The sequence below is a fragment of the Aquila chrysaetos genome, chromosome 1 (genome assembly GCF_900496995.4).
Source record: "Aquila chrysaetos chrysaetos chromosome 1, bAquChr1.4, whole genome shotgun sequence".
NCBI classification, from domain to species: domain Eukaryota; kingdom Metazoa; phylum Chordata; class Aves; order Accipitriformes; family Accipitridae; genus Aquila; species Aquila chrysaetos.
Window position 1 is genome coordinate 10664802 of NC_044004.1, and position 16740 is coordinate 10681541.

At 41.2% G+C, this 16740-nt stretch overlaps 1 protein-coding gene across 1 annotated transcript; it reads right to left on the reverse strand.

Moving 5' to 3' along the window:
- Positions 1–380: 380 nt before the first annotated feature.
- Positions 381–13094, reverse strand: LRPAP1 (LDL receptor related protein associated protein 1). Its single transcript, XM_030016545.2, has 8 exons — positions 12868–13094; positions 7638–7782; positions 7119–7243; positions 5635–5755; positions 4535–4693; positions 3917–3999; positions 1420–1596; positions 381–1122 (listed from the first exon to the last, which is right to left on the reverse strand). The coding sequence occupies exons 1-8, from the start codon at positions 13045–13047 to the stop codon at positions 1057–1059; spliced, it is 1056 nt and encodes a 351-aa protein (XP_029872405.1). The 5' UTR covers positions 13048–13094; the 3' UTR covers positions 381–1056.
- Positions 13095–16740: the final 3646 nt, after the last annotated feature.

Consider the following 16740-nt stretch of genomic DNA (forward strand, 5'->3'; position numbering starts at 1 on the left):
TCCTGGAACAGTTTCATGTGAAACACTCCTTAGAAACAAAGGGTTGGCATTATTATTACAGCAAATTTCAACCCAGATGGCTAATGTTTGCCAAAGTTCTGACACAGAACAGAAAAATCTGGTCTCGAAAGGGAAAGTGATAATCATCTTTACTGGGGATTGTACTGGAATACATGCTCAGAGAGAAGCTGCTTTAGAAAGCCTTCTGCCTAGTCGGAACATAGAGACACATTCTTGTCGTGCAAAACTACCCCTCCTGTCTTAAAAACTAATGTGTGAGTGAACTTTAGTTTAAAGGAATAAGCAACATGCTCAAAAACCAGGTCTTGTTACTTCTCACTACAATGAGAGGGAATTTAAAAAAAAGCCTCACCAGTATCTTGTTTTGATTTTTTTAATGACTAAGTGTAACAAAACCAAGCAACCATGAGCAAGATAATTGTACACGTACATTCACTAACTTCTGATGTGTTAGTCTATAACAAAATTGTGTGAATTGACCTCAATACTTGTGCCCTCCTTAATCTTCCTCACCCTCTCACATGAAAGATTCATATACAGTGCAGCTCTGAGCCACTGCTCAAAGTCAGTAGAAATATTTTTGTTACCTTCAGTAGGAACAGTAGGAAATGTAATAGGCCAGGCATTGAAATAAAAGACTTTTCTGGCCTCTGTTTTAACTTTCTATACCTCAGTGTTTGCTTTCATTGACCAGAGTAACTTTCCTGACTATCAGATTAATATTTTTTTTACTAGCAGCAATCCTCTGAGAGTTCACATATTTTTCCTTTTGACATGACTGCTTATTTCAAAGGCTGTTACTTGATTCAGATGTAAGATTTGTATGATCCAAGATGTGCAACTTAAATTCATAATCTAATCGTTATTTGATAGTGCAAATACAAACCTGGCAATTAAGCAGACCAAAAAAATTTTGTTACAGGACAACCCTGTTCAATCCTTACTATTTCAGAAGTACTCCTTGGTAAATCCTATTCAAAAAACACATTATCTGTTTTGTGTTAATAGATTGATCCCATGAAGGAGAAAAAATTTTTATAATTCATTGTGTTGAAGACCTTGAGAGATTCTGCTGGATAAGTCTTGCAAGTGCTTCTTTACCTAGCAGGAAAACAAAAAAAAAATTTTAGTAAGACAATGAATTATCAATATCATGTATTCAGATTTTGCTATCAGTATATGTGACAACAGGAAGAGCAGAGACCAGGGAGATTTCAGGCATTTTAGAATTAGGTCTATAAAAAACAATTACGCGTATCCTGTACTAAACATGGAGCGCAGGCATGCCTTAAACTCCCTGTCTATTCAAATTGCATGAAAAGCAGCACTGGATAATCTACACACCCTCTACTACTGAGTTAACCTTTCAACATATATGTACACTGGACTTATACAGACCTTATATCCTAGTTCTTTTGTCTTTTCTTCCAGCATAGCGTATTTCTCTTTGTTTCTGTTCAGATGATCCTTATCTCCAGTTCCCTCTACATGTTTCAGTTTCTGGTGTGAAATCTCTAATTGTTTCTGATAATGATGGTGTTTTTCAATTTTTGCTTCAAAGTGTTTCAGCTCCTCCTACAAGAACAAATACACACAGCTTCACAGGATTTTCTTTCCAAGGCTTCCTCTCTCTTTTCTTGCCAAGACATCCCTAATGCTATTTTACTAAGTCAAGCACAGAAAGCTTTTTCAGTTCCCTGCTTCTTAAGAATGTCCAGACAATACACTATCATCACCACCCAGACACCCAATCTTGAAGGCAGGTGCTGAAAACATCCCATTGCAGAGTCCTCAAAAGGAGACTGTGAGGTGCTAGGAGAAGATAGCAGTGAATACCAAATAAAAGTTTATACATAAGAATAGTGGACTGAGGGGAAGGAGACAATTTTTAAGAGAAGCCTCTTTTCAAAATCAGGTCCTGGATTTGCTATTTTCTGCTCAAACTTAAAAGTTTTCTAGGTTTGCAGTCTGCTATGAATCTGGAATAGGATCAATTAATTAACAAACAAAAAGCCCTCTTAGTTTGCCCCATAGACAGTGGCCAGTGGTGTTCAGGGACATATCAGAGACAGTCCTCAGATAACCTGGTATAATAACGAGGGGGACCAAAGAATGAGTAATGTCTCTACCCACCAAAGCATGCTCTTGTTTTGCTACTTCAAGGCAGTAAATTCAGTTTCTCTGTGTCTTAGGACACGTCCTCTGTGAAGAGGATATGAACAGTTCAAACTGTTATGCCACTTCTGTCAGCAGTTCTATGCATTACACCCAGAAAAACTCAAGACAAACCCTAAAGTGAAAACCCTGTTTGACAGAGCCTGCTTAATTTTGGTCACTGGTGTGTTTCAGTCCTGGTGACTGACAAAATTCCTCTCATTTCAAGACAATTAAAAAATATAAAAAAATCCATCACTGTAATAGATCTTCAGTTTTTAAAGCAAAGGGATTTTGTTTTCAACATTTCTGACAAGAAAATAGCTTCCTTTTGTTGTAGAACATTCCAGTCTGTTTTACATAATCCGTTCAGGACCTTAGTTTGGGGTTTTACTGCTCTGATAAATTATTTTAGCTGCTCCTCTCAGATGATGTACCAGCAGAGCAGCACTTGCATCCTTCATTATGAAACCCTTATGAAGGTTGGTACTGTGGCCAGTCAGGAGAAGACAAAACTTCAGCTGCTCAAACAAGGCTGAATGGAGTCAGCATGACTTTTTAAATTCTGCTTTCATGGACTCTTTAAATAGGCAGATGTTTCACCGTGATTCTTACTGTCTTACTTTTGTTAGGATGTCCCAACATTCACAGTAACAAGACAGGTTTGGTCTTGTGAAGAGGGTTTGCAGGAATGAAGATTACTACTAAAACAGTAAAATTAATAAGCAGATATGTGTTCTTGCTTATGGAATTGGGTTCTCCTTTTTCACCGGGGCAGATATGAAGGCCAAATTTACGTCTCATGCAATTGTACAGTCCTGACGAAAATGTCCCACTGAGGTCAGGAGAAGCCTTGTTGCAGACTTCAGGGGGCTTTCCTCTGACACCCTTAAAAGCAGGGCCACTGAAATCAGTGTAATTAAAACGTTTTCTTCATAAAAGAATCGGGCTGCATGTGAGTTAAAAGAAATAAGATGGATCTTTGATATCTAAGAGTGACAGGTTTCAATCCCCGCCCCAGGCAGTTAAAACTCTCTGATTACCTTATCCAGAAAAGAAGATCAAGGTGTCCCTAGCCATGTCTTGGAGGGCAAGACAACATCGTAAATACATGCAACTCCATGAAGAAGCCCTGAAGAGTTGTTTCTCCAGGCTATCAATCAAAATCTAGTCTGACAAACAGGCAGAGTTAGATGAAAAAAAACCCAAACGAACATTTTCTCAATGTAATTTGAATTAAATAAAACCAGTGTGAACCCCACAGGAATTAATTTCTGTAATATTTCCTTGAAAAGTGGTCTTTATCATGGTACTTTTGGGTCAGTTCAACACAGCTCCAACAGGGGAAGTCAGAAGTGCAAGAGGTGGGCATGAGAGGGAAATTGTTGGATATATAGAGTACACTGCTTCCCAAAGATGTAATTACATTAAGACATTGGGTAAGAGAGGTAAATCTAGTGTACTGGAAACAAACAAGCAGGGCCTGATCTCTCAGAGATTTAAAATATGCAACACTTGGTTTCACAGGATTCAGAATTTTAATTTTGCTGATTATAACAGAACCATGCGTATGACTAATTACATACATGTTTATATATTTGAAATATTAAGAAAGAAACATGACTCTCTTTTATGGTGTCTGAAGAGCAATACAGAAGTGGCTGCACTCAGAGTAACATCGACTATTTCTTTATGTGGGAAAATATCTTTCCATAAGAGCTCTAACTGGAATTTCACTTACCCGAAAAGATTCAAGTTCTTTCTCAGTGAAATTAGCAGATTTGGCCATGTCCCACAGATCAATCACTCTCGGTTCTTCAAATTCTAAACAAACAAATACCACTAAATGAAAATCTGGACACAATACTTTTATGCCCAGCTGCTATGAAAGATGAGCATGCTTTCTCACATACATACACACAGATATATTAAGCACTGCATTACTAATAGGTCTATTTAGATGAAAATGGAGAGAAAAATCCAAGTACTTAACTTAAAACTATAGTATAGCTGTAGCAAGTATTTTTTAAAAAGCAAAAGGAACTCTAGGAACTGAATAATGGCATAGCTTACCCTGCATGTTGTCTCACTTACCTGCCCTCCTGGGGCTGAAGGTGTAATATACCTTCTCATGTGGGCATGGAAGACAGAACTATCCTCTTTACAGGTTGCCCCTATCCTTTCATTAGGCTTCTAGTGTTGGCTTCTAAATAGAACAGCCTGGCTGTATCTCTTCAGCCCTTTGTGGTCACACCATATACTGTGATACTGTGACTACACCTTATTACTTGCCCACTGATTCTCAATTTTTTTAAAATGAAATTAATCCCAAATAAGCACAAAAACCATTGTATCATACCACTGGTCGTGTCATATCCTTGGTGACTGACTTTACGCAAACGTTCAAACCCCTGATTGATGCTTCTTAGCTTGTCTTTGAGTTCCCTGTGTTTGTTGTGCAAGATTTCCTCTTTCACCAGGTTCTCCTCAGATGGGTTGATAACATTTTTGTGGATATCTGTTGAAGAAGAAAAGTGTTATTGATTGTGGGCCAAATCCCGATAGGTCAAAAGCTCCAGAAATCCCCCAAATCTGAGGTGAATAAAAGATGATAAGTTCTTAGCATTTGAGCTGAGTGTAAATAAAGCATCAACACCATACTTTAAGAAGCAGTAATTCTGTTTGCAGGACAATATTAAGATCAATGCCATTCAGTGCTCTGGAGGGTGATATTACAGAAATGCCTTTTAACTCCTACTGGCCACCAGCTGAGATATTAGTAAGGAAATGTTCTGATTTTCCTAGGTTAGCAATATCCCAAGGAAATGGGATAGGGATGGTTGATGAGTCCTGTGCCCTCTTCCCCGGGCATTTCATGAACCAATCAGGACATCTGATGTTGAAATGACTTCCAGCAGCTTCCAGCTTGGAGTTTACAATGCAAACATCAAACTGCCTATAAGCTTTAGAATATTTTGGCTCTAGCAATTTTAGCTAGGATTAGTACAGCAAGCTGGATTCAGATCCTTGATGCTTCAATACATCCCAGGCTCACTGCCGAAGATATTCAAGTATATCCTCTTGGGCTCCCAGCTGGTGAGATAAAACATGCATGTTCTGCAGACTTTAGGACCACATTTTGCAGCAGTGGATCTATGCTTGCTGCATAATTTCCAGTAAACTACTATGGCCATCATTGCTAATCTGATGGTATCTTCCCTGCTTGAAATGCAGGCAGAATCAGAAAACTGAAATGGCAACACATTCATTAGCTGGCAAGATTTTTGGCAGCTAATGCAGAACTAAACCCAGCAAGTATCTGGAAATGTCAGCATCTGCAAGCAGTTCTGACAGAAATGTCAGACTTTAGGAGTTTCAAAGAAACTTGGAAACAATGGAGGCGATGGGCAGAGAAAAGAGTTGTACTGATCTTGAAACATCAGAGAAATGTTCAGGCACCTTCTGTTCTGCTCACGGTCTCCAGCAGAATATTGTATTCACGAATCTTTTCTTTGTGATGCTTAAATTCTCGCCAAAGCTTATCCAACTCCTCATCAGAGAACTTCCCAGAGGTCTTGGCCTGAAAGAAACATGAGCTCATTATGCTTTCCAGGCCAAGTGCTTTTAAGTGCACTCAACTGCCAAATCTTCTCCCCACTTCCCACTGCATTTAGAAAGTTATTAAGTCCAACTTTTCCTTATGATCTTTTGTTTTAAATCCCTTTATATTAGTGTGAGGTCAGGATTTAGACATCGACGGATATGGTGGCTTTAATCATGTCGAAAGGAAGTTTCCTTCAGACTTTAAAAGCTAGACTTGCTATGGACTACCCAGTGAAAAGCGTCTGTCATTTCTATTCCATGGGAAACAATTTAATACAGAAATAAGGGCCATCCAGCTCCACATGCAACTGTAAGGGGACTGTTTGCATGAAGAATGCAGCCTGATACCAAGCACAGTCTTTACTTAATCTTACTCTACTGGCAAGTGAAGATTTTATCACTGCTGTGCACTTGCTCTGCAGTGATTTGTTCCTCACTGGACTACTTTTTAGCAATTAGGGAAGCACTGGTCAGACAGCTGGAGCACTACCCACAAATCTGGTGACTTATTTGCTGCAATGCATGATCAAAAGTGAATGTTTTTGATACCTATTCAGCCCAAACCCTTTTTTTTGCTTAGGGAATATTTCTACCTAATGCACTTTACTGTTCCCCAAAGCACATGACATCATGTTCCTTGCCAGAGCTGTATCTAATTACAGTAACATTTTAAAACCCAGCAAATCTTTTTCTCTGCTTTACTATCACTGCTCTAGACTGGTGTAAGATTTCTCTGCTTTACCTGAGTACCTGTTTTTTAAAACTTGAGTTATTTAATTTTTGAAGATTATGACTTTGCCAGTTTTAACTGCCCAGACTGACAGTACACCTTCTATTTTTTATGCATTAATGCAAATCCTGGAAATATTCACTTGAATACCAGGTTGGGAAACTCCTTATTCAACACTCCCCACTATATACTTCACTTTTAAACAGTCTATGAAATGGTTCTATTTTAAATGCATCTTTTTAAAAAAGCCCAGAAACAACAATAAGAAACCCAGGAAGAACACCATAGGTAAACTACCACACAGTGTAACAGTCACACAAAGGGAATCTGTTTCTCCTCGGTGGACCCAGGACCTTACCCTCCATGCAGACTGATGTGGGGGTCGTCTTTGGCAAAGAGAACCTGCCACACCTGATGACCTGGATATAGGTGGGATGCCCTCAGGGTGCAAAGATGTGAGCTACAGAGCACAGCAGCTTGGCCACTACTTAGAAACAGAGTAGTAAAGCTATTCAATTCCAAGTCTGGGGGCTCTCAGAAGACACAGACAATAGTTCAATGAAGAAAGACTGATTTCTTTCTCTGGTTCCTGGAAGGAAACCTTACTCACCTTGCTCCATAATTTTTCCAGTCTTGGATCATCTAGTGTATCACTTTCTGTACCGTCTTTAATGTAGTTGGTATCAACTAGTTGAGAGTCCTTCTTTCCATTCATTCCATATTTAGTCATAATGACTGCAAGGGAATAGAAGATAGAGAAACATTAGAACTAACTATGGGTGTATGGAAGATAAGAGATTGGCTACATCCTTGACTGGCTGAGCTGGATTTTGCAGGTTACAGTGCAAAAGCTAACAGTTTAAGACACAGACCTCCCATGTTTAATGACCTCTTCTGAAAACATCAAGAACAAAGGAATCTGTTAGCCTCCTGCAGCTCCCTACTAACCTCCAAAGATCTCTTGTGTGCTCAGTGTCTGGAAAGACAACCTGTTATTTAATGGTTCAAAAACAAACACAGGTGTCTAACCATGCATGTGTCTGATGCGAAGTTTAAACTCCTTCTGCAAAGATATACCTTACCATTTAAGTTACATCTAAGTTTGGCTTCTTTCACAGATATACCTTACCATTTAAGTTGCGTCTCAGTTTGGCTTCTTTCTCTCCATCTTCATCTAGCCCTTCAGCCTTCAGTTTTTTCCAGCTTAGCTCATCCTTTTCTTGTATTTTTAGATCACTGTGCAGCTCTGCCAGTTTCACAGCAGAGAGCTGAAGCTAACAAGAAGAAAGAAAGGTTTGTATTCAGTTATGTGGAGTCATCTCGTGCTGCAGTGTTACCTCAGAAGCCAGTATAGAGGCATAGCCAGTATAGCACAGCATTTTTTTCTTTTACTGTAATGCTATGTATCCATCTGAATTTAAGGGCCTTAAGGTATGAGCCACTGCATATATAGTATCTCTTGCCTATGTACACGGCTATGCCTCCCAGCATGCTAGTGTTAACAGGGAGTGATCATGTAGCCTTCTCTCTCAGCGTTTCAGCTACTTGGACAACAGCGAAATTATGTAAGGGTTAAAAATTTGTGTCTTTCTTTGGTGTTCCTTCAAGTAATATTTAAATGGGATTTTCCCCCCACTTTTAATGGGACCACCTTCTAAAAATTATTCTACCTTAAAAATGTCCAGTACCCATAACAAAGAATGTAAAAAAAATAAAATTGATTAAATCAATTCAGTTTCACTAATTCACAAAAGGCAGTGACCACCAAATCTCTCAAACATGTCATTGCCACCACATGTGCTTTCTTGTGGACCACCCTCCACTAGTTATATAGAATCAGTAAATTTTATTTGTCAGTATGATTTTGCACACTACCAGGACACTGAGGATGGCCTTGCAGGTCAAAGAGCCACCTCATCAGCAATTTTTACTATGATCAAAGTGCAAAATTTTCTAAGATTACTTCTTAACATGGTTTATGTGCATTAAAAACATACAAAACCTAGAGGTATTCCTGTCCCACGTAACAGAACAAAAAGATAAGATATTGAGGCTGAAGCTATGAAAAAAAAATATTAAGATTTAAATGAATGATAGGTCAGCTTGAAACTTTGTGAAATACAGAGAAAACAGGAACAGAGACAATGACTAATATGCAGTTGGCTAAGCAGCACTGCTCTAAGTTGAGTCTGACCTTCTGAACTTCCAGATTTTAGACACTTCAGTTTAAAACAAAGAAATGTAACAAATAATATTAATGCTTCTGAACTTCTTTTGTGTGTGTGTGCGTGCATGTTAATAACAAGAAGGTGAGGTAAGGAAAAGCCCAAAGAGAGGAGATCAAAAAACATGAGCAGTGTGACTTCCAATACAGTACTGCCTGAGCTGTCCGAGTCCTACCTCCCACCACCGAGCAGCTAGCTCCTGGGAGCTCAGATCCAGCTCTGAACCACCTGGGCTTTTATGTCCTAGGACAAGCTTATTTGCTGAAAGGGGGGGGTGGGGGGTGAAGGGTGTCATTAAAATCAGAGTACAGATTATAAAAATTCTCATTTTCAGTGAGGAAGCGGTATGTTTAATAAACACAGACTCAGAACTCAGTATTATTTTTAAACATCAGAATGATACTGAAAAGATTAAGCCATTCATTTGAGTGTCAGCAGGTTATTTGAAAGTAACTAGGAAAAATGTCATTACTTTGAGCTAATGCACTAAATTCCTATTGACAGGAATTCAGGAACCTATGCACGTTATCGTTTCTGTTTTCAGCTTAGGCTGTGCTATTAATTAGTCTTGTGCTACTGAATACAATTATTTTAATTTTTAAACTAAGTTTTTTCCTGTATCTTGCACTTGGCTTACTGACATAATTGACTAAAATCTAGAGTAGTTAGAATCACAGGTATATATAAAATTTATAGAACACATTAAAACTGCTGACCCCTCTAATATTAAAGCAAAGGAGCATCCCTATTGTCTTCTTTACTATCTACTTTTGGGGAACCGCTTGATAAAAGCTAATCACTTAGAAGGAACCACTTTATTTACGATTTTTAGTATGTGCTAAAGTCAAAAAACCTTAATCATGTACTTATTTGCTTTTCTGGAGCAGGATGACCTGGACAGCCAGAGTGTCACTGCAGCAGTGGTTCCAAGTAACAATGCGTTGCTCAGCAAGAATTACGCCCTGGTGCTTCAGGAGGAAGACTGAGTGAAAAGTTTGCTATAAATTGTGAAGGAAATGATGATTATCTCAGTAGTTCTGTACTCTTATGTTAGCATGCAAGTAGCGTGGACTTAATATGCAGTTAGGCTGAACAAATCCAGGAAAAAAAATCATTGGCAATAACTTAGATAACAATTAATTCAGCTCCCAACTACTGCAAAAACTAGGAAAATACAAACTTTTAAATGTATGACTTTATCATCAGAGACACACTATTGTAGAAAAGCTTACACAATGCAGCTTCTGTTAGATACTCTCTGCAGTTAGTGCTCTCTCATAAACACATACAGTTTTGTGTTTTCTAAAAGTTCCAGAGAAGAATATCGGAAGTTCTAAACATAAAATTTGGAGACATCTCATCATCAATCAAACTTTTTAAACTCTTAATAAAAACTAAGGAACTACATTAAGCCCATTGTTCCTTAAGGGAAAAAAGAAAGATTCTATTCAAACTTCTCCCAATTCCAATAATATTCTTCTGATTCTCATTATAATTTAGTATAAAACTCAAGTAACTGTCCTTTTAAACATTATAAATCCTTTGAAACCTGTTGGAAGCCACTTGCCTGTCCCATTTATATAACACAGAAGTGAATACATAGGCTAATTTAAAGTATATAGTTAAGAACTGCTTCCTTCAAAGTGATCTCATGTAGGACACTGAATGACAACAGGTAAAAAATGTCAACAGGTAAGACTCCACATCACTTTACTAACATCAGTCATATGTTGCAATAACTAACTAGAAGCAGAGCTGAAAAGCTAAGTTTAATGATTAAATAACAAAGCCCCAAGTGCCTTACGCTCATTCCTCATGCTGCCTGGACATTAACATCCAAGATAGGTACCTGGCAATTCTGGGAACAAGCACTGGAAATCTGTGAAACATTACAACAATTAAGTAATTTGCTGTTCACCTGGTTACAATCATTACCTGCAATATCATTACCTACACCCTGAGAGGAAAGGGTTCTTTACTACACATTTTTAATGTGTAACATGCCCTAGATTCTGGAGCCCACTGCTGCTTTGGAATGGCCAGGAAGCCCCAATAACAAGTGATGGTAGAACTACACCAATGGCAACAACCACAGCACAGTGGATTGTTAGAGACTAGCAGGTGGAACCACATACCTCGTGAAACCTACATAATATCTGTCATTGGTTCAAATAACTATAGAACTAGGGTCTGACTAAGAAGAACTCTTGTATTAAAATAACTTTTTAGAGTTTTTATATAAAACATGTACCCATGAAAAGAGATGCTGGAGAAAGATCAAACCCTCCTTCCCTCTCTCCCTTCCTCAGGGAAACAGGAAGGAATTCTAGCTTGCCAACTCCTGGTTCCCACTAAGGAACATATTGGGGCTTTCTGAAGGGCTGCTCATCCAGCTGTGTGTTGCAATGCTGAACTGCAGTATCTATTTTTTATGTCAAAACAAAGGAGTTCCTTATTTTTGGTACTATCTCCACCACTACCAAAATGAAGGAAAGAGTTCAGCATTGGCACACACAAATATTTCAAAGCAGGTCTAACACACAGGCATAGTTTTCCTCTTATTTCAGACCTTGCCCAGACATACTGAAAAAATACTTTCTAGAACACAGGCTGGGTGTCAATTATACTCAAAAGTGAAATTTAGATGGTGGCAAATTTAGTTCAAGTAGTTGTTGCCTCTTTAAAATGAGGCTCACACATATAGAATTTACTAAAGCTTAGTTCTTTACTCTGACAGAGTTAACTTCATTTTACATTTTAGCATCTTAATGTAGATGATGTAAAGCATCTCAAATTCGAATTCCAGAAGATCCAGGTATGAAAATGAAAAAAGACTGTAATTGGAAAAATAAGAGGAAACTGACAATACTATAGTTATAGTTTATTTCTAGTCTCTGTGTTGTTTCTTTTTCAGCTGTCAGTTCACAGCTGGAGTTTCATTATCACACACTGCCCTATCCCCCATCCCATCCTTCTCCCATTGAAAGAAGGAGTATTTTTGATACCTTCTTTTGGCACGCTGGGAGGCAGCACTATGGCAGGGGTTCTATTTTTTGACTAAACCCAGCGATGTCCTGCCTCTAATTCAATAGTTTAGGCTGGGGAACATCCATCCCGGATACAGGAAATCCAGAATTAATATTAACTACATTCTTTGCCTTAAAGAACTGAACCTTTACCAGCCATGATCCTAACTTCCATGCTCCACAATATTTAGGGGATGAATATGGGTGTGCAGTGCGCTCCTCCCCTCCTGTTGGAGCTGTTCTGCTTAGCTGTAATTAAATATTTCCACTGTAATTAAATATTTTGACAGTTTTTCACTTTAATTAAGTATTTTTTTAGCTCAGAGTGAGAGGAACTCAAGTATCACTGTCAAAATTAAGGCTCTCATCTGGGAATGGTGCTACCCACTTGCTGGTCCTCCTGCATGTGACTACATCACTTGGTGTAAATGAAGGTGACATAACCACCAAGGTGGAGGGTTTCTTACTCTCCTGTGCAGGGAGCTCCTGCCCTGTGCAAAGTAGGAACTAAGGCCACTGCCTTCAGACAGATGAGAGCACCACACCCCTTAACAAAAGGGCTACAGCATTCAACCAGAGAGTGCAGGAGCCAGTCTCAGATCCTCCGTGGTACCAGAGGGACTTCACTCTCTCTTCCACTTCCTGGGCATGTGGTTTAACTGCTGGATTTAAACATGGGAAGATCAACACTTCCCATGACACAGATACATATGGCAGAAGAGGGGAAGGAGACACCACCTGAGAGAAGACCTTACACAGCACCGCTGTTCCCTGCCGCCCGGGACACCCCCAGGGAGCGGGGCTGTGTGGGTCCTGCTCTGAGCTGCCAGTCAGGGGCAGCCAGGCCTGAAAACCAAACAAAAGCCACCGCAGCCCAGAGGCCCAACATCAAGCCGGGGCCTGTCGAGGCGACGCCGGGCCGGACAGCCTCCGTGTCTCCTCACACACAAGTCCCCCGCTCCAACCGCCGCCCGCGCCGCCTCTCCCGCCGCACCCCATCCCCTGAGGCGGCTGACAGCGAAGCAGTGTCCGAAGCGGCCAAGCCCGACCCTGGGTCCCCCTCAGAGCGCCGCCATCGTCCCCGCTCCTCCCGCGCCGCCGCACTCACCCGCTGCGCCTTCTCCCAGACCTGGTTCAGCCTCACCACCCGGAACTCCCCGGTCTCCCGCCGCTTGGCGCCGGCGGCCGCCAAGCCCTCATTAGCCTCCCGGGAGTACTTGCTGGCCTGGACGCCAGCGGCAAGGAGGAGCGCTGCACCGAGGGCCGCCAGAGCCCGCGGCGCCGCCATGTCGCGCTGGACGGGAAACTACAAGTCCCGAGATGCCGTGCGGCTTCCCGCCCTCAGGTCCCCGGGCGGGCGGTCGCTGAGGGGCGGGCTCCGCGCCCTCCTCGGCGACGGGAAGGGGTTTTTGGGTAGGAAGACAGGCTGAAAATCCAGTTTAGGTCGAAAATCTAGTGTCTGGCTTGGGTAGCGTGAGAAGAATTAGGTTTGGGCTGTTTCTCTTCAAGCGGCTTCGTGTCATTCTCCTGAGTGTTTGCTTCACAAAATGTGGAAATACGCTGAATGTGGCAGATTTTGTGAGTGTTTTTTTTCACAGCCTGTAGTAACTACAGCGAATGCTCTCCTGCACACTGTCTGTCCTTCAGCAAGGGGTTGCTATCAGCTGTGCGAGGAAGAGGGGACACGATGGGTCTAAACACCACCCCTTTGATCAAACAAAGTTTTCAGATATTAGCACGGTGTTCAAGAGTATACAGGAAAACAAAAGGCAGCTCAGGAAGGGGTGGAAGGCAAGAATGGGGACCAGTTCCCCGGTACTCCCTATGAGGGGAAGAAGGACTCTGTCCTCCTTTGGAGGTGGTGGTGGAGGACACCTCTGCCCAGGACAGCATATAGGGTTTGATGGTGTGGGGAGAAGGAGGATTGTGAGAAATGTAATAACGAGTAGATTGGGTTGTTACTGAGGGGTGGGCTATGGGAATGGCCCTGAGGTCGGTAGTGTGTGCTGAGAGTGCAGCTCTTGGGCAGGAGTGCCCAGTTCTGCATGGCACCAACCTCCCTTCGCAGTGCTTCCGCCTCGAGTAGGCAGCCAAGAAGTGCAGTAGGCAATGGGAACTCTTTGGAGGGGATTAAGTCAAACAGTATTACGAAAAAAAACATAATGCTGTGAAAATGCCCAATATTTAATCCAGGGTTGGTGTATATCCTCCACAGTTTTTTAAAAAAATATGCTAACTTTGAATGCTGCTATGAAAGAAGTGCAGGAGATACAGAGCACACTCCATGTGGGTGTTTCTGAGGGGAAGGCAGTGAAGAAAACTGTTCCTTCTCTTGTGTTCTTGTTGAATCCTCTTCTGCACGCTGCAAAGCTTGTGTAGTACGGGGTGTTTGGCATAGCTGGGCATTTCTGTGTTGAGTTTGTTTAGCAAGGTAGCGGTGTGGTTACTTTCCTTAGCCTAGCTGGTGATGGAGGCAAAAGTTCACTTCATAAATTCCTTTCAGATCTCATGTGTGACCTTGAGCAAATTAAAGCGTAGCTCTGTAGTACTGTCAACACCAAGCCTTCACGCATTATAAATCAGTCCTATGAAAACAAATAAATTGCCTAAACTATAATGAGATTTCTGAAAACTATGCCTTGGAGAGGATTTTTACTGGACTCTCATTTTTGCCTTGTAAGCAATATAAATGTCTTGTCTTTTCTCTTCCACATTTTCCTAAGTCAATGCAGAGATTCTCAGTCATATGAACCTAGAAGCTGTGGCTACAAGACTAAATTACAGAAGCAGGCAAAGGTATTGCAGTATACGTTGCATTGAAGAGCAATTGAAGTGAGCATTGAAGTACACATTGAAGTAAAGCGAAATGATGATGAGAAAAGAAGCCCATCAGCCTTACCCAAATCTTGCAGAGCTCTCCACATCAATTTTAGGATTTAGAACTTGTTTTAGTCTCATTATTACAGTGTATATATGTATTGTTGAGTCATTTTGGAACAGATGGTTTCGTCTTGTCTGTCATTTGAAGTATTGATTGAGTTTTCAGGCTCTCTACAAATAAATTCAACTTCTATGCTATATAAACTCTTGCAGGTTCCCACTCTTTTTCTTGTATTGAGCGTGGTTGTGCATAGCTTTATGCATTTGTTTGCTTGAGTTTTTGAGCTACACTGGGAAAATTTTTAGAAATAAGTGAGGGATGCAACACCATTAGTTTGTTTATGCTGGTTTGTTGGATCTCATTCTCCAGTACCCTTACATCTGTGTCAAGTGACCACTGCTTGGTATTGTTCTGTATGTCCTAGCTCAAGTGCTCCACTCCCACAAGTAAAAAGCAAAATAACTCTATGGACTTCTCTGTAGAGACTTTAGATTTACATTGGTGTTGATGAGGCCAAACTCATCATAAAGCGCACCTTAGTGTAAGTAAGAAACATGCAGTGGGAGGTAATGGGAAATCAATTCTATTGTTTCCCTTTCCTGTGCACTTCAGGTCAAATTCTCCCTTCATTTTTCCCTAGCAGAGTTGAAAAGTGCTCAGCTGAATCCCTGGGACTGTGCCAAAACTGATATAAGCAGTGGAAGTGTTAAGCTATTGCAGACTCTATTGTTTGCATTGTTCCAGAGGGCTGTAGCTGAGTTGATGGACCATGGCTTTTTCTGTATTCATTCTTTATTAAGCTTATTAAAAAAAGAAACTTTAACAAAACATGATGTAAATCACATTCAGAAGTCTGTCTTCTGCCCTCTGCTCACTTGAAAAACAAAATTAGAGAAATTTGGAATGAGGATGACATTGCAAAGCAGTAAAAAGATCAGAGAAAGTCTTAGTTAAAAGAAAGACAGAAGAAAATCTAATGGCACTTATGGAACAGTGCAGTGTTCCTGGTAGAATAAAAGAGAGGAGGACTTTGAAGCTTATGTTCAGAGGCTTGAATGTGATTTAAATTATATCCTGAGTACAGTGTCAGGAGATCTTTTCCTTTAAGAGTCAGTGTAAGAGCTGGACCAGCTGCTTCTGGCTTCTTCAGTTTAACATAACCAGTTAACCATTGAATTTGCGCCTTCACATGTTCTATATACACCTAAATTTTTTGAGAGTGCTAGAAACTGCCCAGCATTTCAAATACTCTGTTGCAGAGCTCGGAAAAGAGAGCAGTTGTGGCCTTTCTCATCTCCATCTTCTATCCTAGCAATATGGTGTTGTGGTTTAACCCCAGCTGGCAACTAAGCACCATGCAGCCACTCACTCACTCCCCCGCACTGGGATGGGGGAGAGAAACAGAAGGGTAACAGTGAGAAAACTCGTGGGCTGTGATAAAGACAGTTTAATGGGTAAAGCAAAAGCCACGTGCACAAGCAAAGCAAACCAAGGAATTCATTCACCACTTCCTATGGGCAGGCAGGTGTCCAGCCATCTCCAGGAAAGCAGGGCTCCATCGCGCCTAACGGTGACTTGGGAAGACAAACGCCATCACTCTGAATGTCCCCCCCCTTCCTTCTTCTTCCCCCAGCTTTATCTGCTGAGCATGACGTCCTATGGTCTGGAATATCCCTTTGGTTAGTTGGGGTCAGCTGTCCCAGCTGTGTCACCTCCCAACTTCTTGTGCACCCCCAGCCTGCTCGCTGGTGGGGTGGGGTGAGGAGCAGAAAAGGCCTTGACTCTGCGTAAGGACTGCTCAGCAGTAACAAAAACGTCTTGGCATTATCAACGCTGTTTTCAGCACAAAACTAAAACGTATCCTCATACTAGCTACTATGAAGAAAATTAACTGTCCCAGCCAAAGCCAGCACATATGGTCTGCAGGCTGAGCCTAGCCAGCCAAAATGCAGGGCAGGTAGGATAAGCATGGTGGGTTTGCAAGGGTGCTGCTGGCTTTGTCCAAATATGCCCTCACTCCGCCTCCCCAGGACCATACTGAGGGTGTACTGGAGTGATGTCTGTGAACCTTTCGCAAACAATAACCTTAGCCAAAAGTCT